General features: G+C 37.3%; 1 protein-coding gene across 4 annotated transcripts in view; it reads right to left on the bottom strand.

Moving 5' to 3' along the window:
• Window positions 1–5,032: 5,032 nt before the first annotated feature.
• Window positions 5,033–25,072, bottom strand: part of Ca-alpha1T (Ca[2+]-channel protein alpha[[1]] subunit T) — a 172,222-nt gene continuing 152,182 nt past the window's right edge. For all 4 annotated transcript variants that reach the window (XM_083110833.1, XM_083110835.1, XM_083110832.1 and 1 more), the window contains 4 exons: window positions 21,759–22,051; window positions 14,790–14,909; window positions 13,032–13,140; window positions 5,033–6,662 (listed from right to left, as the gene is read on the bottom strand). In XM_083110833.1, coding sequence (XP_082966959.1) covers window positions 5,806–6,662; window positions 13,032–13,140; window positions 14,790–14,909; window positions 21,759–22,051 — 1,379 coding nt within the window. In that variant the 3' untranslated portion in view covers window positions 5,033–5,805. The remainder of the gene's footprint in view (window positions 6,663–13,031; window positions 13,141–14,789; window positions 14,910–21,758; window positions 22,052–25,072) is intronic.

Genomic DNA, 25,072 nt, shown 5'->3' on the forward strand with positions numbered 1-25,072 from the left:
TTTGGTTGATGTTTTTACCCCTTTTTTACAGAAATGGAGCGTGCCCTCATAGCAAATGTTCCAGACTTCATTTCCACTTCGGATTGGCCTTCTGCAAGTCCGGACCTATACCTTTGGACTACAAATTGTGGTCCAAGCTTCAGGAGATGGCTTGCAAGAAGAGACATCCCAATATTGAAAGTTTAAAGCGGTCGGTCTCTTCTGAAAGCAGTTCTCATTTTCCAGTCGATGTGTTGCGTAATTCAATTGATACATGGCCACAAAGACTTACGGAATGTGTGCGTGCTAAGGGCAGCCATTATGAATATTGATTTGTGATTTTGATTTGTCATGCATCCATTTCAGTAATGTTATTAGGATATTAAAATATCTCTCAGCATTTTGTGTCAATTTACTTAAAACTTTGTGACAGTATTTATGATAAGACTAGGTGTATGTGCTTTGTCATCAAAACAATTCAACACTTAAATATTACATCTGTACTTTTGCTCTGTACGTCTTTTCCATTCATGATTTTTCTTTTAACTTTGTTTTATGCACAGAAAGGCTAATCGGGACCTACAGTTTAAAATGGGATCCAAACCACTGTGTGTTTCTATTGGGTATCAAACTCAGGGTTCCTTCCTCCAACAACATTACCACTACGCCATCGGGGATGCCCCCCCCCCCCTCTTGATGATACAAACACTTGGCACTGCCTAAAGGTGATGGTAACGTATTTAAGAATGTTGCAAATTTTGACAATGCAGGGGCAGTATTACAAGGTAAGCAGCTGATTGCATCACCCATGCTCCCTCAGTTTATTGAAAATTTGACAACAGCACCACAAGGGGTTTCTCATCTTGGTCAAGCTGTATGAATGTTAAGTAAAGAAACATTTTACAAATGTTGGCCCTTGCAGGGAAGGAAGCTACTTCCATACTTTTAACGATTATTTATTAACTATACAGATAAATATGGAGAAACTAGTACTCACTTTATCCGCGAAACTGTTTTGTCATCTTTGTTCTATTAATTTCAGTGGCCACTGCAATCATCCTCGTTGAAACTCGCTGTACTGTTGCTTGGCATGCGTCTTTTTAATAGAACAAAGAAGATTGAAAAGTTTTGTGGATAAAGTGAGTACTAGTTTCTCCATATTTATATACTACCGCGTCTCTTTTCCCAATTAAGAATATACAATAAGAAAAAGAAAAGGAAATTAAGGAAAAACATGAAATTCGATGAAAACTCATCAAAACACGAAGCTACCTTGGTATCAATTACTTAGGCCAGTCTTCAGTAGAGTATTTCATTCATGTCTAAGTGCATAACATTGTTACTAATTACTTATGCATTAAGGCCAAGGGGTACAATTTCTTACTCTTCACAGGGTCGCAGGCAAATATTTGTCTGGTACAGAGTTGCACTATGATCATATGCATAGATAGAATTATTACAGAAGAGAATATAACTCCTAATAATTTTGCAAAGAACTGTTATGGACAGATATCAAAATTTTGTTGATACTTGTAAAGTATCGACAAAAAATTTAACATGCTTCAGCCTGCATTTTAATAAGCAATTCGATGGCAATAAATCAATGAACCAATATTCTACCAATCCAATATAAAATTAGAGATGTTCTACGAAGAACCTGAATTATTTATTTACTGCCTTAATTAATGTACGAAACGGACCATTGCAATTGATTGTTGGAAAGAAAAGAATGCATATTTAGATGTGCTTTACAAAATGAAGGTACATGAAATAGTTTCTTTATATTCATAAAATTAATAACAAAATATACTGTTCATGCTTTGAGGAAATAAAAATGCTGGAGCAAATTATTATACTAAAATGAAGTACTTGCTTAAACTTTTTTTTCTTCTTAAAAAAATGATCTATTAATTTCTGTGGCTACTGCCACCATCCTCTTGTGAAATTAACATTCTATCAAATTAAACAGAACATCATAAAAACAGTTCTACAGATATATTAAAATGCACTGTGTTACAGACTAGAAAATTGTCAAATTATTCGCAAATTTACAAATTCGCTGATGTGCTCAATACCAATAGAATATTGTAATCTATTTAATCACTTGTAGAGTGAACAGAATGAGAAAATGGTCCAGAAATAAGCTTCACAGACAAAAAAAATTCAATTTCAGGATTTTGAGTAGACAATGGAGCTCTCTATCTCTCTCTCCCTCATTAGGAAACACACCAAGTTTAAAGAATATAATTTCCTTAGGCATTTTTTTTCAACGCTCACAGAATTTAAATACCTGCCTGTTACAAAATTGTACCTCTTTGGCTTGAAGGAAAACTTCCAGGTTGCTTGGAGAAAATATTTCTTTCTTTCTTCATGATTTCGATTATTTCAGAAAACATCCTAGAAGTTTTAATTAATTGAGTATTCCATGCATTTTTGCAGTTATCCAAGAATGTTATTCCTCAATTGCGATGTCCAAAACTTACAAAAAATATAGGCTCACTATGTATATTACTAAGTACCAGGGCATGTCAATTTAAAAATAAACAAAACAACCTTCAGCACAGGAAATCAACCTACATTAAATGTTACAATTAATTGTATGTATATGTTGCAACCTTTTGTTAATGTACAGAAAAATGCACAACTGACAGTTCATATCATTTAGTGAAATGAGAATAATTATTGAAAAATGGAATGCATATTTGTTATATCACGGTGTTCAAATAGCGCCAAAGTTACAAACAGTATCTTCGAGTCTGGTCAACGTGTGGTAAGATTTTACAAAAAGTCATTTGATTGTTGGTTCCATGCAACAATGGTGCTCCTAGAAACACTAAAAGAAGGCGAGTGGTCGTTCGGAGTGTATTCAGAAGAAAAGAGGATGGGACACATTATTGTCTATTAAACAGCCAGTGCTACCCTATGGAATATGATTGTCTTCAGGCAACGAGGAAAAATGAAATAAGATTACAAATTTAGGAGAAATGCTCCAGGAAGTTAGAAACTAGCAATTGTTCTGCTCCAATATATACATGGAAAATGCTATTTAGCTTAAAATGTTAAGCAGTACCGAAGTAGGTTTAAACTAAGAATATAGTATTGGTCACTTACTTGCACAAAATCTGTGTAGTATGAAAACTGTAGAGACCTTAAAAATTAGAATAATAATATGCAAAACCTGTTTAGTTCATCAAAGCAACTGTGTACTTGTGATTTTTCATAACAGTACCGTTGGTTCAATTTTTATCGCCAGTAATGGCTAATATTCGTGGTGACATACTCACAATGTTTGATAGCGTGATGTATATGCACCGATTTAATTTTTAACTGATATATTGATATTGTGGTCATATTATGTCAACTTTAAAGTTATTTCCTTTGAATACTGCTAGAAGGTGGTACAAGAAACTTTGCTGAAACGTTGGCAGATAAATTATGAATACGAAACGTATGGGAATATTTTGTTGTGTGATAACCAGATGGGCGTAACTTCAATTTATCAAATTTACAGGCGAGGAAGTAATGTGTTCTTAGGAATATGCCTAACTCAAGGTGGCCACTCTAGGACTATGATAAAATTCAAGTATAATTCCCGGTTTTCAAGGCGAACATCCCAAAAATTCAAGGGTACAAGCAGATGTTTTCTCTATTTCAACCTTACGTATTACGGCCCCTCAAACCTACACCTACACATATACAAATGAACAATATAAAGCTTTGTGCAATTCCAATGTATCAAAAAATTATTAATTAAATTCATTTTAACAGTAAATATATTTAATTTAAGGCCCGGAGTTTACGTTTGCCATTTCACATACTCAGACTAGAAATGCATCTACAAACACAAGTCACAAATGTTGCGGTATCTGCGAAAAATTGTTAATTGTATAAGAATTTGAAATTTACCTAATCAACCTCAAGATATCTTATCTTGCAATAATCTTCGGCTTGTCAGATATATTGTTCTGAAATGTCGATAACGAAGTAAACATATTGAGAAAACTCTTGTTTTATTTTTCACGCAGCTTTCTTTTCCTTCCTTGATAAAAGCAAGAACTAAACTGAAAAACTTGCCTCAGGGCATTAATAAATATGTATAAATTCAATTGGATTTGGATTAATAAAAGTTGCAATTTTTCATGTCTACAGAGAAAAATTCAAGCAGAATCCATATATAATTCCCGGAGCTAAAACTTCATGCATAATTCCCAGAATTCAAGGAATTCCTGGTGAGTACCCACCCTGTAACTGTTAAAAAAATAAGTAAATTGAATATATGTGCAAATTTACAGCTAAGAATTACAGATGGAGATATGTCGTTCTGACTCCAATAGAGCTAGCTCTTAAGAGGAGATATGTTAACAAAACCAAAACCTGCATTTTTCAGTTAGGTTCCTCCGATTCTCACACGACAATTTGAAACTCATTGCAGTGATCGTGACAAGTTCCTTCTGGTGGGGATAAATACCTTCTCTCACTCTCATTTGCTTCAAATTGCATAAGCAAATGTTCAAATTCGTCTCTACCTTCTATTTCCATATGTACGTAATTGTAAAAAGTACTCGGAAATGGTGGTCCAGTTGGTAAATCATTTGACTGTCACGCAGGAAACCCAGACTCGGTTCGCAAAGTGAGAGGGAATTTCTTGGTCATTGGCTTCGTGGGGAGGAGACAGTGGCAACAGGAGCATAGTGCTGGTCACATCACCAGGGATGGCCAAATCTGGATAAAACTTGATCCACATATTGGATAATTTTCTATCCAATTTCAAATATCAGATACACTGATATACAGCAGATTATCCAATGTATGTATTATCTGGACAGTTTCACAGTTTGTCTGTTTGATGGGCTATCCGAATATTCTTTTATTCGCTATGTTTGTATTTCACGGATTTTCTACAAATTCTGCATCAAATCTGTCCATTGAATCCAAAATGGATATTGGATAATTTGAAATCAGGCAATCCCTAATCTCCTCACCACTCCTGTATGTGAGATAGCTTTAATCACTGCAAAAATCTAACCACCATGAACAACAAATACGCTGAGGAAATTTGATGCGTTCACAATATTTCTGGATAACGAATGAAGCCCAGATGGAAGGCATGTCAAATCTTCTATAATTTAAGTCAAATGGCAGTGAAGTGTTAGAAATGACTGCAATAGAAAGAAGTTACTTTGCACAAAGATTACTTATGTACAAGACCTGGCACATATGTTTCACCACTGCCATAATAAAGCATGAGTAAATTGTGTGTACCTCTGTGAATGATCCGAAAACAATTATCCACCACATTATCTGGAAATTATTAATTCAGATTTTTAAGGTCCCTACATGTCTGCAATTGTTAAAGAAATGCATTCTGCTAAATATACTGGGTTGTGATAAAAAGTTTAAATGACAGAGCAATTTACAGATGATGATGAATCTTGTACTAAGAAGGGTACAATAGAAAAAGAAGATTATCATAACCTCCTTGGATGACAAAAGTTACCGAAAATATCAATTCCTATGCAAATATGATGAGAAACCGCAAGTAGCATATGCAGATGAATATTTTCATTTTTTTACTTCATGAAATGATCTACATACAACTAGTACTCCTTTTTCTTAATTAACGAAGAAGCCCAAAATAACAGTGAAGAATACTACACTGTTTATATATTTATACAATACAATTTTCTATGAATTAGATTGTCAATTACAGGACACACATACTTTCTCCTACTGATATGCTGAGATCATTTAGCTAATCTGTTGCAATGTGGTATTGGTCTCTGTTATTTTAGGTGATACGATCGAAGTTAAAATGCATAGTGACTATTAGCACATGTGTCTTTTATCTTCACTTAATAATAATTCTTCTTGGCTGTCCTCTTCACTATTTATATCACACTCCAAAGCACCTATGTGTTGCATCTTGTTGGACCTGTTCAAAAGTACTTCTTGTTCATCACAGACATTTTGTGCAGCTGCTTCACTCACGTTCGCTTGACCGTGGTCATCCACACAATTACACCGCATTCCGTTCAAGTGTTTCTTGCTCTTCCACGCAAGTTCGGAATCAACAGACTGCGTCGGTACGTGGAGAAATATTTCCGATGTGCAGTCCAAAGCATGTGAACCCTCTGCGTTAGGTTCGACAGTTATCACGTCACTTTGGTCCGTGTGAACATCCGCAGATGTCGTGGGTCTCGCGGCATCCTGGTAACTCTCAGGCACCACTAGACAGATTTCCCTGGCCGGAAGCTGGGGAAGTTGCATTTCATCTGGGGAAGTTTGAGGGGAATGGAAAGTGGCAGGGTACGGAGGCGGCACCATGATCACGGTGGGCGAAATGCACTCGGGGGACAGACCGGATATGTCCGAAGGGCTGGAAATGTCGCGACTGAGGTCGGACAGACTGAGTGGAGTCAGCAGCTTCTTCGGCAACGGAAGCAGCATGTTGGGATCGCTTCCGATTCTCCGCAGGCGCACCTGGTTTAGTTTCTTGATGCGTGGTTCATTGTATACGGTGTAGCCAGTTGCAGGGTAGGCAGGAGGGCCAGGTGGCGGATCTTCCATGTCCGACGCCTCTGTGACTACAATGTGCGCAGCCTCGGGACCTGTGTCTTGGTACATGTTCTCATTTTGGATTGCAGGGCCAAGGCATAAGTCATGCAGTTGAATTGCTGGTGAATCTGAAAAGGAAATCATGTCAGGAATTCATAGAAAAAGGGGGGAGATGCATGGGAAATTTCATTACTGACAACAGAAATTAATCTCACAATGTCCACTTAATAACTTAATAATGTTGTATCTTGATATTTCATTTTATAAACCCTTGTTAACTCTTTGGATTAATTAGTGGAAGATGAAAATAACTTATTCTGATTTTTTGGCTGCATTTTACATTGAAGTTTAGGTTATTCTGTTGGGATACAAATGAACTGAAATTTATTCCAGTTATCAACTTCTAAAATAATAAGCTTTCTGCCTTTAGTAGTTCTGTACCGTGTTTACAAATATTCTTGAGTTGTTTTAAGTTTACTTTGTGCACAGTAAGGCTAATAGGGACTGGACCTACAGTTTAAAGTGATATCCGAATCACTATGGGCTCTACTGGGTATCAAACTCAGGACCTCTTGATTACAAGGCAATGACATTACCACTACATCACTGGGGAGGCCCCCTACAAACATTCTTACTGCAAATGCAGCAAAAGTCACCATGAATGAATCTTTTTAGATATCCAAAGCATAATAATTTTTTTTTTGATAAAATTTGAATATACCAGATAACCAGTGGCGTAGCGTTATAGTACGCCCATACGCCCGGCGTTCCCCGATTTAAAATTTCAAAAATACGTAAATGCTGTAAATATAAAGTAAAACTGGACTAATTTCATATATGTTTGACCTTCATGGCATTATAATAGCTATTTTGCGTGATCTGCTTGCAACGCTTCACTAACAACACCTGTTCCAGCATTTTTTTCAATGCCTTTCCTGCCTGGATGCCAGGCAGGTTCGGCGTAAAGAACTCTATATTCCTTGCTGTCTTTCTGGAGGGAAAGCTTGGACAAGTTTGGATCTCTACAGCACGTGCTCAAATGCTCTCTCGTATGGAGCAGAGGGCTACGTGAATGGTTCATGTGACCCTTCCTGCCTTCTGAAGCAGACGACAGAGGTAGAATTCCTACCCGGTTCTTCGTTCTCGTGCCACTCGTGCTATGTGATGCTACAATATGCAATATTGACTGACGTAACTTTACCAAACTCAAATATACCATTTCTTAATGACTATTGCATTGTATAATTTATCGCACGAACAGTGATGTGTATTAAAAACTAAAAGATCAACACAGTTTTTGCCAAGTAAGTTGGTGAAGTCCTCGTGGTAGAAGTTCAGCCTGTGGCTGCTGTACCACTTAACCTGCAAAACTATTATTTTTTTATTATTATTTTTTCGTTATTATCTAACTGCTTAATAATGTTTAGCATTCATTTGAAAACTCATAACATCGAATGGCCTGTGGACAAAATTATTTTAAAATGTTTATCACCATTCCAAGATGCAATAAACAATGGTCTGAATTACTAATCGGCACTGTTACGTCAGTAGAGTGTACAATAGTTGGATCATCCACACACCTCCATGTCAGAGTGTTTTGCACAGAGTGTCAAGATGACAGAGGTCCCTGGTTCAAATCCAGGCGTTAGCACGGGTGTTCTTTATGAGTGTCCCTTCATCAACTTCATAAATATCATCACTCATATTCATATTCACGATTAACCAAAAGTGGTAGAAAAGTGAAGTAAAATAAACCAAATCAATCAGTAGTTGGATCATCCACAACAATGACGTCTGCTGTTGTTCAGAGGTGCTTGTGATTCAGGTAGGTTTTCTAATGACTTGCGTCATACCGAAAAGTATAAAACACCAGAGTTCAAAACATTTGTTGCAAAGTGAAGCATCTAATTTTCTAGCTAAAACATGCATAGATGATGTTTTATTGAAAACCCAGCTGACTTCAGGCAAATAAACAATACCTGTGGCGACTAATACCATAAGTAAATTATTAAGCAAAAAAGGCCCGACCTTTCCTTCGGACTTGGCGTTCCCACCTGAAATGCCCATGCTATGCCACTGCAGATAACGTCTGGATATCCAATGGGATGTATGGAAATGGCCAGACTCTCCCCTTCCAACAAACATTTATAGGATTGCCCACGCATGAAATATCATCTTGTACCCTCACAGAAACAATTACTGTGCAATACCTACAGAGTGGTGTATAATGCATGCCAGGTCTTGAAAATTGTTATTTCATGTTCAAGTGGAACTTGAGCGTGCATGACATGCAGGAGCTAGACAATTTTTTATCTGTAAATATATAGTTCACATGAAATTTGAGCAGTTATATAATACAGGAATAAAAAAGATGAAAAATTAAAAAAGATAATGTTTCCATAGCGACTGAAAGAGAGGATATGGTTCCAGCAAAGAAAAATAAATAAACACTTCCTCAAGAAAACAAAAATTTTCCAAACAGCTTGAAATTTGAAACTGATCTTGGACAATTTATTGCTTTCAAACAAGGGAGACCTGGATTTGATTCCCAGAGATTTTCCATCAATGTCCCTGCACAAACTGTTCTGGTGCTCATCACTGGGTTGCTGGGACAACCTTGGATGGTGAAGGCAATTGGAAATGGTTCTGATCACACCATGGTCAAGGTTAATAACGTGTGGAACCTTACTTCAACACCTATTGTGTCTTCATATAGACTTTAGAGAAGGAAGTGGCCTGTGGTTACAAATAGCACAAGTGTCATTAGCAGGCGATAGACTGGGGATACACCCTCAAATAATGCAGGGTGTCTCAAAAGTAATAGTGTAAACTGACATAGGTGAAAGTACACGATAATAGAAGCAAAAAAGTCTCAGTAAACATGGGTCTGCAAACGAGCCGTTTTCGAGATAATCGTGAATGTGTGATTTCAAGCCACCACTGACTTCATTGTTTGTAAACATCGTCCTAGTTGGTAAAATGTACTCCTCGTTGCTGTAAGGTTCCATTTTCACTACCCAGTACAGCACAACTGACGTGACTCCCACAGTAAGATTAGACTGTGTTCTGATTGTATCCATCCTGCTTGATTACAATGTCACCTCTCGGAAATCTTCTGTTTTGTAAACAAAGAGCAAACCTCGGAACGTGCAAGGAATAAAGCACTCTGTGTTTATAAAATGCAATCAACGACGGCTTGTAACCACATATTCACACCAGTGGCGGATGGCAAATTAAACAAGTGCAGATGTTTTCACCTAATTTTCAAATTAATATTGACATTTTTCATTTGCTTGTTAAAGGAAACCATTTCCCAGTAGAACGCACATGATAATACTCAAATAATACGCCGCTCGGCGCTATGCATGTGAAGAGTTCGTTGTAGCATAAACAAACCAAGAGCAGATGCCGCCAGGTTGCGGAAGACTTTAGCCGGTTGTCATGGCAACGGTGACGTCACCTAGCGTTGGAATTGAATGGGTGTCGCCATCTAGGTGCAGCAGTTCTCTCGTCGACAGAAAACATTGCATCCAGTGGTTGTGGCAAAATCGTTGCGTTCTCGCGAGATCTTGTTCCACGTGTGTGTTTCGCGTTTCCTATCGTGTTTTGTGTTCATGTGTTGAGCTGTGGGTTGTACAATAAACCCAGTAAATGACTTAGTGTGTAATTTGTTGCAGACACCATTTTCCAGATGGACGGATGAAGACAAAAAAGACGTTTTAAATTGTGGGGACCCACTGACATTCTTCAAATATCAGTTAAGCGAGAGAACAAAAAGGTAGGGAAATCATAGATCATTAAATTTAAAAGTTCCTGGTTTGTCGACTTTCCTTGGTTGTGTAGTAGTCGATATTTGCAATCATTGTTCTGCTGGCCTTGTTTACTGTTTAGCAACAAATGTGTGTGGAATAAAGAAGGGTGTAACGATTTTGTCAATATAACGCGTTCTCTGCATAAGCACAATGATTCGGTGGGACATTTAAAGTATAAGTTACAATTCAATGTTTTTGAAAAAAAAAAAACAGAAATACCGTAGCAGATGCCCTTCAAGCAAATAGTAGGCTTTTAAATGTATGGTTCAATGAAAATGTAAGATTAAATAGGCTTTTCCTACAATTAATAGTTGACGCAACGCTGTTGTAAACAAGAACTTGCATTCAGGGGTCACGACGAAAGCGTGTCTTCGCTTAATCGTGGGAATTTCAAGAAACTTGTTGCATTATTAATATCGAGAAGTTTGTTAGAAATACAGAACCATTACAAGAAAATAAAAAACGTGTTCAGTGGTGACTCTAAGACATTACAAAACGAACTCGTTGCATGCATTTCTGAAAACTTACAGGAATATGTTAGGAATGAAATTAAAGCTTCAGGTTTTTTTCTGTTCAAGTGGATGACACCACAGATATTTGCCAGATATCACAGTGCTCCATTATTGTGAGATATGTTAATGAAGAGGAGACTGGTTGAACGATTTTTAGTTTTTTTTTTACGTAAGTGCTGATAGGTCTGCAGAAACACTCTTTCATTTGTTAGACGGTGTATTGAAAGAGTTTGATTATGAATGTAAATTAGTTGCGCAATGCTACGATGGTGCAAGTGTAATGTCAGGGCACTTAAATGGACAGCAGAAAAGAATTAAGGATAAAGCAACTCAAGCAATGTTTGTCCATTGTTTAGCCCATCGACTAAATATAGTTCTGAAACAAAGTTGTAATAGCAATTCAAAATGCCGCATATTTTTTGCGAGTATCAGTGGTTTTCCAATTTTTTTTCACAAATCGGCGAAACAAACGCATGTTCTTGATTCAGTTTTGGCCAAAAGAATCCCAACTTTAACTGAGTCGAGGTGGAGTTCCCATTCCAGACTCATTCGTGTGATCATGGAAGACTGGGACAGGCTAAAACATGTGTTTAAAATAATTATGGACGATCCAGAATCTGATGAAAAGGCGATTCGATCAAGAGAAGGTTTTCTTCATGAAATGAACAGTTTTCAGTTCACTTTCCTGGCCGTAGTTTTCGATGACATTTTTAGTATGACTGACGTTCTTTTCGATGTTCTTCAGAAAAGATCGTTGGACATCAGTTTCTGTGTGGCTAAAATCAAGAGTACGACTGATATTCTAATGGCAAGAAGGAACGAACAATATTTCGGTACATTGTTTGAAAACACAGCCAAACTCACGAGTGTAACTACCGGAAGAGAACAATCAGAAGTTTTCCTTAATTATAGACTCCTCTACTTTGATGTACTTGATAATATTTTGATGCAAATAAGTGTTTGATTTCAAGACTGTGACAAATTTAAGTTTCTTTTTCTTGTAGACACATCGAAATTTCAAACACATTCCATTAATCTCCCCTCCGATGCACTATGCTAGCTACAGCAGTGTTATTCCCAAATATTCAATAAGCCTCAGTGCCTTAAAAATGAGCTGTCTCTTTTTTACAATGATCATTTAAAGTACAAAAATTGCACACCTGAAGAAGTTCTTCATTTTGTGAGAGCAAATTGAGATGTATTCGAGGAAACTTACAAACTCTTCTCCCTGGTCGAAACAATACCCTCAACCAGTGCATCAGTGGAAAGGAGTTTCTCATGCCTCAAGAGAATAAAAACCTACTCAAGAAGCGCTACATCACAGAACCGACTTTCATCTTTGGCGAACATTTCAATCGAAAAGGACCTCTTGAACGAACTTATTGAACGTCACCCCTTCCATGAAGACATTATCGATAGATTTGCAGCCCTGAAAGATAGAAGGATCGATTTGATCTACAAAACGTAGGTGAGTCAAGCATGATTCAGTTCAACTTACTATTTGTTTTTCATTGCCTATAAATGTACTTCTTCACCTGTTATTTTAGGCACGAGCCGCTACTGATTCACACACATTATTAGCATTTTACCAACTAGGATGACGTTTACAAACAATGATGTCAGTGGCAGCTTGTAATCACAGATTCGCGATTATCTTGAAAATGGCTAGTTTGCAGACCCATGTTTACTGGCACTTTTTTGCTTCTATTATCATGTACTTTCACCTATGTCAGTTTGTGCTATTACTTATGAGACACCCTGTATATCTGTCTTCTACACTTACAAATAATAAGTATGTTTATAGTACATATATTTATAAATTAACAGGGACTCTCCAAGTTCAAGAAGACCATCAATGACTTAAAAGTTGTTTGATTTCAATTAATTTTAGATTAGTGGGAAGATTGATTTTCAAGTAATGTCTCATGTTAAAAATGTAGACGAATTTGTAAAGGAGCTTAAGAAGTACAAGCTGTGTTTTTGAATTCTTGGAATGTCAACTTGTATTTCACCTGTCATATGAACTCAATACTCAGTGTAATATACAGTTGCAAATGTAAGATATTGGGGTACTGTACAGCATGTGCACCAGTAACTCAAGGGTAATGAAGCCAATGATGAATATTGTCCAAATTTGCGATTTGTGAACAAAGCTTCTACTCCTAAACATTACCTTTTTCTTCATTCTCTGCATCTTTGTCGAATGAAGAGAATGTGAAGTTTGCTGGAAGGGACAGAACTTTATTTAATGGTTTGTGCTCCTTTTCCTTTGCATCAAAATCCTGAAAGAACAAGAGACATGTTACAAGAAATGTGTTGGAGAACCAGCAGTGGCATTATCAGGTAGTTTGCACACAAATAGCTAAAGCACAATGTCATATAGTTTTTCTTTGTAAACTTTACAATGCTTTTATGGAAAATTTGAACCGCCAGTAGCATCAGCTATATGTATATTTTTGGAGCACAAAAATTCCACAATCTGCTCTTCTTGAGGAATTTGAGGGCAGGCAGTGCCCTTAACCCATGTCTGCACCTAAACATAAATAAAGATAAACAAAGTTTACTATGAAAGAACGTCTAACCAGTGTTTTGTAAGTTATTTAAAACTGTTAATATCCTTTCAAAAGTAACATTAACATTACTTTACTTCTGAAAGTAACATGCTTTATTTCAAAAAGTAACATGTTGCCATTACTTTGCTTCCAAAAATAACATTTTACTGTTATTTTGCTTCTAAAAACAACACATTATCATAACTTAGCTTCCAGAAGTAACATGTTACAGTTACCATTACCTCCAAAAGCAATGCATTGCTGTTACTTTTGTCATACAATAAGGACCTCTAACTGCTTACTCAAGCATCACATCTGTTCACTGTAGTGCTCGTTTTCCCACTGTAACTGTATGTGCTCAAGTATAAAACATGACAAAGCCTGTTTCATCCCGGTAAAAAAATCCTCCAGTTCTGAATTAATGAAGGCAATGTAAAGTAATGAAGTACCCCGTTCATGTTATTCTTACAGTGCATTATTAATACAAGTATTGAAAAAGTAACGCATTACTAATGCAAGTACCAAAAAGTTAATTGGTTACTTGCATCACGGTATTCAAAATATTTCTAGTTAAAAAATCCTTGAAGGAAAGATCTCCTAAAATGTAAACAAAATGTTGTTCAAGTGTTTGTAACGATACTAAAAATTGCATTCAAATGACAAACAGATGTGAGATGGCATCCAGCCTATTGTGGGTCTATATTGGTACTATTAATTACATTTTCAATTGCAACCTACCTTTACCCCATGAATAAGGGTTAGTGAAGAAATAACAAGAAAAATCGGATAGTTTTTTAAGAAACATGTCAACACTTTACTCTACAAACATTGATATAGTCTTTACACGATAAGACATCAGCATTTTGTTTCCTAACTGCAGTCACAGTAACAATCAGTTTTCACCACATAATATATCTTCATTTTTTTTTTAATATGGGCTAAAACTCTCAATTTTCCAAAGGCTTCAATTTTTCTTGAGTTTCCTCAAAAAATCACGATTTTCTTACTTTATTTCTTAATTAACGCCTCATATGTAAGTAATTACTAAAATATCTATGTATTCACCAGAATCTAATCTTTACACTGATTCACAATACACCTCATGATTCCGCTTCCTAACTGCTGTCACTGCAAGAAAGTTATCCCTTTCCTATACATTTTCAATGCAAAAGGATAGGAGCAAACAGGTTGTTAAGTTTTGTATGGAAACATACATCTGGGACATCAGCTGTTAGTGACGTCACTTCTTAACCAGTCCATTACACTAGACACCAAAAAAATACAAAAATAATACTTAAAATAGGTTACCACAGCTCTCCAGGCTGCCTTTCAAAATATTGGCATGTCGTAGAACTGATAAGGAATATTCTGTTGCTTACCAGTTTGGCAGCAATGTTCTCTTGCCGTAAAGCTTCTTCTTCATTTTCCATTTCTAGTTCTTCTTGAGCAGCCGCCAACTCTCTCTCAAGCTCCACCTCCATGTCGAGCTCATCTTCCATCTGGTCATAGAATAACATAAAAACACTTAGAAATATATTTTAAGAATATCTAAAACATTGCAAATAATACATGGGTGCATATAAAGTTTAAGGAATGGAAATATAATGGAAAAGATTTTAGCTAAAAGAATCTTATTACTGTGTTCGAGCACTCGCCACATTCCTTGGGCAGGATCCATGTTATTTTTTACACACGCAGATTTCGTACTTGTAGTGGAAAAAAAAATCCAAAGAGTTAATCAAAAGGAAGTCAGTACCTTCATGGGCTGTCTACTGTAATTTAATCTGATATCTAGATGCATGCATATTTTGTTTTTTACGAAAACACAAAATGTGAAATAACACATTCCAATGTTAATTTTTCATGTTTCTGAAAGGTGTGAGGTGCATTTTCCTACCCTGTTTTGTCACGAAATGATGTGAAATGCTCTGCAAAATGTGAAATAGACTCTCAAACATGAAATTTACCATTTATATATTGACGCGACACTTTCTGAAGTCTGAAGTATCCTATGAGTTATGCAATTCACGGAAAAGTGATTAATTCTGCTGTAAATATTTGAGAAGCAAAATTGGGGACTCCTTTATACAGGAATAAACTTAATATTCTGTTATGATTTCATGTGCTATTAGAAGGGATATGTTTATTTTGTGTAATAGTGCAGTTTTTAAGTCAAATTTGGGATTATATTCACATATTTTAAAACCTAAATGTCATTTTATATGGCACTTTTTCACCACTATAATTGCATTTTATTTACCGCTTTTGAACCCGAAATAGACTCTTTTGTACTGAAATATTCCTTTTTTATTTACTAAAAATATGTGCTTCTACTGATATCTAATTTTTTTTTTTTGAGACAAAGAATTTTATTTCCTAAACAGTATACAAGATATGGTTACATAGAACGATTATTATTTTTATGTATACGGATAAAAGTAGTCAAGCTACTTTCGGAGGTATGTGCTTATGCCCTGGTACCTGAAAATTAACCCAAGGCGTCAGTTCCGTGAATTTTTTACGGATTCCCCCGCTTTTCTTTGATTCATCCTTGATTTCCATTATTTTTTTTAATTACAATAATTCACTGTGACATTGGCAAGAATGTCCCAGTGTGAAGAACCAAATTTGTTCGGTTTTCCTGAACAAAGTTGGTTTCACATCATTCTACAAGGTAAGAAGATTAAGATAAAAGTTAGAAATAGTAGGAAGTAAATAAGTGTTAGTGTTTAACATTTATATTATTTATGATCACAGATACGAAATTACATAAATGTGTAATTGGGTGGGTAATGTTTTCTTAGGATAAGTTTTATTGTGTGTCGTGTGCATTAGTGTTGATGGATGAGATGAGGAATGGACATTAACACGATTCTATGAATGTTAAGCAGGGTCTATGTTCTAGTATGTTATGTTTGAGATAGTGAGAGTATTATTGGCTTTGAGATGTACGTATTAATAGTAGGAAGAGATATGAAAGAACGAGTGGTACCTGATGCAAGGAGACTTGCGGGAGACCAGCAAGAGTTGGTCGGACTGGGATGAACATCGGTACGACGGTTGGTACCCGGGACATCATCAGGAAGGGAAGAAGTAGGGAGGGATTTCCTGGGAAGTATCGGGTACATTAGTACGTTCGGTAGTGGAAATATAGAGAATTGTCAAGAATCAGTGAGAGAAGTTTGCAGTGTGTTTAGTAACAAGAATAAAGAAGGGGGTGTAAGATTACAATTTAAGAAAGAAACGAAAAAGAAAAATCTGGGTTAAATTCGGTTGGTTCCTAGGTCGAGTCCTTGCAGTGTTATCCTTTGCCTTTCTCCGGGGAGGCATAACCTATTTTCGTTTTGGCGTATCACTGTCTTGTGTATTGGTGTCTCCTTCTTGATGTTCCTGTGGGAGGTTCTGCTTCATTATCCTCTTGGTGATCTTAGTCCTAAGGAGGGATGTCCTGTTGTTGAGTTTGTCGAAGGTGGATTCTTTGTGATCTTCTGGGGGGTATATTACATTCCGAAGGTAGGGGTTGAATGGGGAGGTGGGTGATGCCGGATTTGAAGAGGGAATGTTCCTCTTTCGACACCAGGTTTGTTAAGTCGTTTAGTGACGTAAAGTGCTCGGGATTTCTTATTAACTGGTACGTGTTGAAGTTTGGTAGCTTTTGTCTTAAATCTTCGATTTGTTTGTTTGATGTCTGGCAAAAGAAGGCTTTATGTTCCGGTGTGTCCGTCTCGGTTTTACATTTCAGGCATTTATCAGTCTGTCTGAGGTTGTGCTTATTTAGGTGTTGACCGTAGGGACCGTGTCCCGTTAGGAAATGTATCAGACCTCTCGTGGGATGGAAATGGTCCATCAAAAGTCGTTCTTTTATGTTTGGAAGGAAGCTGTGAAGTCTCCTTCCTTGCGTAGCTTGTGTCCATTCCTGTTGCCAGACGCTAAACAAGTGGTTGTAAATTTCTGGTACCGTGGCAGGGCGTATTCCAATTAGTTTATAGATTTCGTCCTCTTGTCCATTTCTAAAGTAATACTTTGATGCTATAGTTTTAATAACGATTTCAATAGGCTGTAGGCCCGCAATCATGAGAAGAGCCAGGGTTGAGGTTGTTCTGAATGCACCCATTAGGCGAAGTATCACTTTGCGTTGTGAAGATCTCAATCTGTTTTTAATGTACTGTTTACTGGTTTCCATGGCCCACAGGGGCGAGCCATAGGAAATAATAGCATTATATATGGTAATGAGATATGTTTTTATGTGTGATAGTGGAAGGTTGTAGTTTGCTGAACTCAATGTGGCTAGACTGTTTATAGTTGTTTCGGCCTGGGTTGTTGCCAGGGCTATGTGTCTGTTAAAAAACATCTTCTCTTGAAGAGTAATACCAAGGTATTTAGCTTCTCTTACTCTTTTTAAGTTTCTTTCTCTGAGTTTGATTTGAGGGTTTCTTTGTAACTTCCCCTTAAGGATAATATAATGAGTCTTTTCCGAAGCTATTTTGAGTTTAGCATGATCACACCAATTGGATAGCATATTGATTGCAGTGGATGCTTTATCTTCGATTTCCCTTCTTGAGTTACCGGAAGTGAGCATGATTATGTCATCCGCATAAGCTATGATCTGGTCCATGTCTGGATGGTCTTGTAGTTTCATAAGCGCAGGCTCCAAGTTAGTATTCCAAAGCTCGGGTCCCAGAATGGAACCCTGAGGACAACCTTTTGACGTGATCTTACTCATTTGTAGATCCGGATATTTGATGCTAACTTTTCTGTTAGAGAAATAACTTTTCAGAAGTAGGAAGAGTGTACCTGGGCAGTTCATATTTTTAAGTGTTTGAAAAAGGCTGGGCCACCACAAGTTGTCAAATGCCCCGGCGATGTCCACCATAATTCCAACCATGTACTTGTTTGGAGTGTTTTGTGTTGTAGACGATAGCAGGCGTAATGCATCGTCAGTGCATTTACCTTTCGTGAACCCAAATTGTATCCCTGATATGGGTTTGAGCAGGGGAAATTCTTTGAGTCTTTTTAGGATAAGTTTCTCGAAGAGTTTTCCCAAAACGTTGAGAAGGCATATTGGTCTGTATGAATTGACCCTGGTTTCATCTTTATTTGGATGTTTCTTGATGATTATTAAGTTTGCTTCCTTCCATGTTTCTGGGAATATCTTCTGAACAAGGCACTCATTAAATAGTTGAGTAATGTAAGGCGTAAGTACTGGGGTGATTTCTTGTATTATTTCCACAGGAATTCCGTCTGGTCCCGGGGACTTCTTCATTTTCATGCTGCTTATTTCGTTTTCTACTTCCTGGATAGTGAAAGGTAATATTGGTGATTCTGGATATGGCTGGTGATAGATTTTTCTTGTATCCTTATTTTCCTCGCTGTCGTTTTCAGGTTTGTCGTCTGGTATGAGATTCTTCATTAAGAAGTTGATGGTTTCTTCCAAGTCCTTTGTCATATTCATGTTGTTCTCGTCATTAATTAAGGTGGAAATGGTTTGCGGTTTTTTTATTTTGCCGGTAGCGATTTTATACGGGGTGCCCCATTTATTTAATTCCAGACATTTTTCGATGAAGATATTCCATTGTTGTGTCTTATAATTTAGAAGCTCGGTTTCGTATTGCTTTTTTTTGGCACGGTAAATCTGGAGGTTGGCATTTCTGTATTGTGCGATGATGGATTTTTGATATAGTTTCCTGGCTTTTTGCATTTGTTTCTTAAGGTTGGTTAATTTCTTTGGCCATGGCTTCCTCTTCATTTTCCTTTGGTTATTTCTGGGTGTTGAATTTTCAATTGCTTGTCTGATGTTTGCAGAGAGTTCCTCTGCGAGCGTGTTGAGTGATTTTTGTTGGTCCAATTGTTCAGGGATAATGAGCTTTTCTAGGAATTTTTGATGATCGATTTTTCTCCAGTTCAATATGTTATCCTGGTTTGTCTGTTCAAGCTGATGTTGCCTGTAGATTAAGTCAAATAGTATTAAGTTGTGGTCGCTTGTTGTGGCGAGATCTATAACTTTCCAGTTTTGGACATCGCCCAAGGCCCTTGCATTCGTGAGTGTTAGATCAATGTTTCTTGAGGCGCCCGCCCTTCCCCTGTAGGTGGGGGGGATTATCTGGCTGATTTTCGACTTGTAGGTTGTGCTCAGAAATGAATTCCTCCATGGCTACCCCCTTGGTGTCGGTTTCTTGGCTGTACCACCACGGAGAGGAGGAGTTCGTGTCTCCAGATATCTAATAAGCATTTGCATTTGAACGTCTTGATAATACAGTGCTTAAAAAAAATTGTTACAAATTGTGAAAACATTGTGTGACTCCACCATGCCCTTATCATAACCCCATTCCGGCAGGAGCACAGAATCCACCACATGTCGTGGCCAGCTATATTCCCAAAGGTCCACTGCAACAAAAATGCATAGCCACCCCTGAAGAGGATTGTCAATTGTCCCAACCCACCACAGTTCACCGAGGCTGTGAACAGAGATTACATGCCCTTAGAATCAAGAATATAGTCCAGAATTTTATTTGCATACCTTGCAAATGTTCTATGTGACGTTACTTTTTACAGAGATGATCAAATATAATCAGGTTAATAACAGAATGAGATTATCATTTCCCAGATAGCATGTAAGTTAAATGCAAGTTAAATGGACATTTGATTTAACTTGCAATTAACTTACATGCTATCTGGGTTACATGTCGTCTCTGTGAACAGGAGTTACATATTGTAAGATATGTGAACAAAAATCTGGACTGTTTGCTTTATTCTACGAGCATGTAATAGCTGCTTCTTCATAAACGGTGTGTCTACCAAAATAACAAATACAAAATTCATGACTTTTTCATGGCTTTTTTCACTTTTTCTTAAGGGGAGGAGGTACAGTTATGCACCAATTGTGCATTTATTTCAATCTCGCCCGAATGGGCACTGCTACCAAAAAAAAAAAAAACCTGGGTGTACCAAGAGTATGAATTTCTCTCCATGTTGCAAGTGGAAGCATTTTTCTATGTTGATTATTAAGCTGGACACGATATTTGAAAAATATGAAATAAAGGATTTTTGGATTCCCATGTATTCCTTATGGAGAATCAACTTCAATATCAAGTTACAGCTAATCAAATGGAAGTTTCGACTTTTCTGCTTGACAATCACTTCTTCAAAGTGCCCTCTTCCCGTTGATATCATTTTCTATTCCATCGAAAGTTTGATATTCCCAAGCTAACAAATCAAAAAATACTCCCATATGCCCAATGCATTTCTCCTTGCCTCCTGGCAATATTGCCAACCCTGGTGTGCATAAAAGAGCTAAATGTCACCTTAAATGGAATTAAAACTGAATTTCAAGGAGCTACATTTACGAAGTGCTTCCTACAGTAATGTTAGTTGTCAATGGGGCGGGGCACTGCTGTTACCGTTAACTCTAAATTGATGACAATTTATTCTTAGTTTTCACCATCTAGATCCGGCAGCATCACCCATCTCATGGTCGTATGAAATCGAAAATAAAGGATTCCCTGATAACAATATTATGCCAATTTCACGTCAACACAGTGCTATAAAAAAAGTAGCTGGGGATATAAGAGGGGATGGGGCGACGCAGCCAATATAACAATATCACGTGACGTGCAAAATGTATAATCATGGCAAAAGTTGGTCTATGTGGGCCGGAAACAGTGATGGTATCATATTGGGGCACGGGGGCGGGCACCCCAGTTCACAGCCAAACGAGTGGATGAAAGAGCCAGATCTGGCTCCAAGAGAGTTAAGTTGGAGGGAAAAGCCGGGCAGAGACTGTCCTGCATGCCCTTAACATTTACTTAATCGCCCCCCTGCTTAGGTTGTATTTGGAAATTAAGAAAATATATATTTTTATTCAATGAAAAACCCCTACCACATGGCTGTTTAATTGAAAACTGAAGCTGTACTTTAACAAGAGATTTAGACTTGCTTTTATTATTAATGCATGTAAAAATTAATGCTTCATTCTGGAGGTGGAATGCCCATATTACTTTAGTTAATATTTTTGCAAAACTTCACACATACGAGAATGTAATTCTTAAGAAATAAAGTGAACAAACCTAAACCACAACTCAATACAATTTTAGATTTCCAAATATTCAATTTTATCAAATCCCAGTACATGTATAAAACAATTTAAATTCACTATACTGTAAAAATAGCAAACATTCTTGACCACAAACATAATTTCTTGACTTTCCTGACCTCCCTGTTGATTTCTTGACTTTTTCTTGACTGGTACAGTCACTTGTAATCGCATGAATCATTTTGTATTACCCTGTATAATTTCTTAAGATAACCACCGAAGAACATTAATCCATTAGAGAGCTAAGAAATATAATTACCTGCTTGTTGGATTCTTCTAAATGTTTCATAAGAACAGCAACTACAACATTAACAAGAACAAATTGAGCCATAAGCACAAAAATAACAAAATATACAGGTGCGATGTAGAGATTAGTACAACAGTTCTTGAAACAGTCTGGTTTGTCGCTACAGAGTTCGTATCTTAGAGTATCCTTCATGATACCATTCCAGTTGTCCCCCGTAGCAACGCGAAACAACGTGAGGAATGCCATCCCGAAATTAGCAAAGTGAGCGTGTTCCCCTAGGCCTTCGCAGGGACTCTCGATGCAGTCTGTTGAAGAAGAGAAGGCAAATTATGTTCAAGAACAACTGAACTTTATTTGATGGACAGTTTGCTTAACATATACGAGCAAAAGTCAATATATAAGTCACAAAATTAAATATCTTCGAATTCCTGCAATGTGAAATTGTTTTATGAATATCAGTCGTTGCAATGATCCTTTCCGCAAGTGTCGGTGTAGGTGGCAGCACCACCGTGTATCATATACGGCGCTAGTAGTCACATTCTCGTGCGGCGGTGAGTCATTCGAGTGCCAAGTGAGTAAGATGGCAGGTGTGTTAACCGAGTGTACGCGTGGTGAGCAACTGGCCGTAATTCGAATTCTGTTGGTGCAGGGCAAATCTGCTGAGCAAGTGCACAAGAAAACGTTACCTGTTTACGGTAACAGAACCTTGACGAAGTTACGGTCAGCCATTCGCAGGAAACGTCCAGGTGCTTTGAGGGATGGAGTTCTTCTCTTGGATGACAACGTTCGTCCACACAGTGCCAATACCACAGTGGCTCACATACAGTCCCTAGGTTGGGAATGACTGGAACATCCAGCCTACAGTCTGGATTTGGCACCATCCGACATTCATCTCTTCGGACCACTGAAGAATTACCTGGGTGGTCACCGGTTCCAGGATTGGAGGAGGTCCATCGGGAGGTTACCAGCTGGCTACGACACCAAACACAAACCTTCTTCGTTGCTGGCTTTGAGGGACTCGTGAAATGCTGGGACAAGTGCCTAAATGTTCATGGAGATTACATTGAAAAATAAACCACATTTCATCAGGTGACTATTTCAACTTTTCTTTCTATTCCATTTTGAGACTTATATATTGATTTACCCTCGTATATCAGACATTCACAACCTTTTCTTTACAAGCACCTGGACGTTTTTTATTGAAATGAAACAGTTTTAGATTGGTGGACAGAATAAACATTCTGGATGGGGTACCCTACCCTGGTCCAAAATATGTGAAAATTCATTTATATATATAAAAGAGGAAAGCAATCATCCCCCAATTGGGTGCCAATTGACCTGAAAGCACCCCACACAAAGTTTGGGACCCAAGTGATATTTTCTCGCCATGCCCCAAGCATTTTTACAAGAAAAACATGCCTACAATGTGGGTATCTCCATCGAACTGTTATTGAGACAACATTTATTAATAGTGATATTTAGTAATTTAATTTTGTCCAGTTACAAGATCAGCTTAGATAAAGACATACTGTAAAATGGTACAGCAACCTTCTGATCTGATAATGAATGGTTTTATCATTTACAAAAAGAAATAGTCCAGGCAATTTACACTTTGACCTGAGCAAAATTGCTTCAGAAGGGTTTTAAAGAGTTTCTAGCTCAGAAATCATTGTTGAATAACATATATCCAAAATCAGACAAAATCAGACAAAATCGGACCATGGGAAAACCCCCAAAATAGATTTCAAAATGGCGGAGTGGCTGTTTTCTATACAAGGCAAAAATAAAGTAATTTACACGTTATTGAGAGAGATAACACTTTTATTACATTTAATAATATTTAAATTAGAACTGTCAACTGTCTTTCTTATGTAGTTTTGATATTAAAAGTTATTTTTAGAAGTTAGAAATCGTGAAAATAACAATTACTTCAAATAAAAATCTTTTTTAAGTTCTCTTCATTATAAAGTCAACATCTAAGGATGGATAAAGTTTAATTACACGTATTCAACTCTGTAAATACTGGCGTACACATGGGGGAGGGCAGATGGGGCTAGGGCCCCTCTCAAAATTTTGAGAAAAATCAATTCTTTTAAATGAAAGCAGCAAAGAACTTGGGAAAACAAAAGGGCTAAATGCAAATCCCACTTAAATTAATCCTCAGATTACAATTTTGAGTGAAAGTTTCAAATATAGGAAATATTTTATTGTGTATCCAACCCAGTAGAACATAGGTAATGCCCATTTTTACAATTCCAGAGTCCTATTTGAAAGTGTGTGCGGAAGCTATGGTACTTTGTGGATGAATCGGTAGGTGACAAACACTCAGGTGTAACAAACGATCCACCTGCAGCTATCTTTTCAATTAACATTCGACGACATAGTTTATTTGTGAATTCCAACGACTCGCAGTCATACAACAGAAGCATTTCTTTTCTTCCAGTGGCTTCAATATCTGAATGTTGATAGAATCTAAACAAAATGAATTTGCAGCTGAACGGAGCTCAGTTACCATTATCAGTTTGCCTAATGCTGAGGATTTCCCAATCGAACACATTCTGGATGTAGTTTTGAGTTCTTATTGTGGGTCCACTTTGTTCACAGATATGCTAATAAGGACGGACATGCAGTTTAAAGTGGGATCCTAATCACTACGTGCCTCCACCAGGTATCGAACCCTGAGCTCATTGAATACAAGGCAACGAAGGTTATCACTCCCCTATCTGGGAGGCCAGAAAAAATGTGGGTGTGGTGTTACAGCCCGTGAAATCATAGAGAAACGGGAGCAGCTTGCGGATGTCACGATCCAACAATGATTGAATTCCGAGGATATCGTACACAGTATTGGGAAATGCCCCCCACCTTATATCAGTGCAATAGCATGACTTGAAACCATTGTCCCTCTATTACTGTTGTACAAACACTTCCATTTTGTGATGATGAGACTGCAGCACGAACGATGTCCACATGAGCATCCTGACCTGTGTTGTACACAGCATACCAATGCTTCTTCAACGTCTCACCTACAAGGGAAATAATTGCTTGGTTGTTGTTTTCATTAGCTAGCAAGTGTTCTCTCTTGCCTGTGCTAAAATAACATTTCTACTAGTATTGATGCAGAATCTTCTGAGGATTCTGCCCTTGATCATAGAAAATCCACTGTAGCCATCAGAAACAACGACAGCCCTTCCATCTGTTTTCAGAGTGAAATCTACACAAGAGATTTCAATGTTTTTGTGGGTTTTATTGTTACACAATGGGAACTAAATATAGGATAGATCCACCACCCAAAACACACTGAACTTTCTCCATTTGTAACTTGTTGG

This window comes from Lepisma saccharinum, chromosome 24 (genome assembly GCF_977018435.1).
Source record: "Lepisma saccharinum chromosome 24, izLepSacc3.1, whole genome shotgun sequence".
Classification (NCBI taxonomy): Eukaryota; Metazoa; Arthropoda; class Insecta; order Zygentoma; family Lepismatidae; genus Lepisma; species Lepisma saccharinum.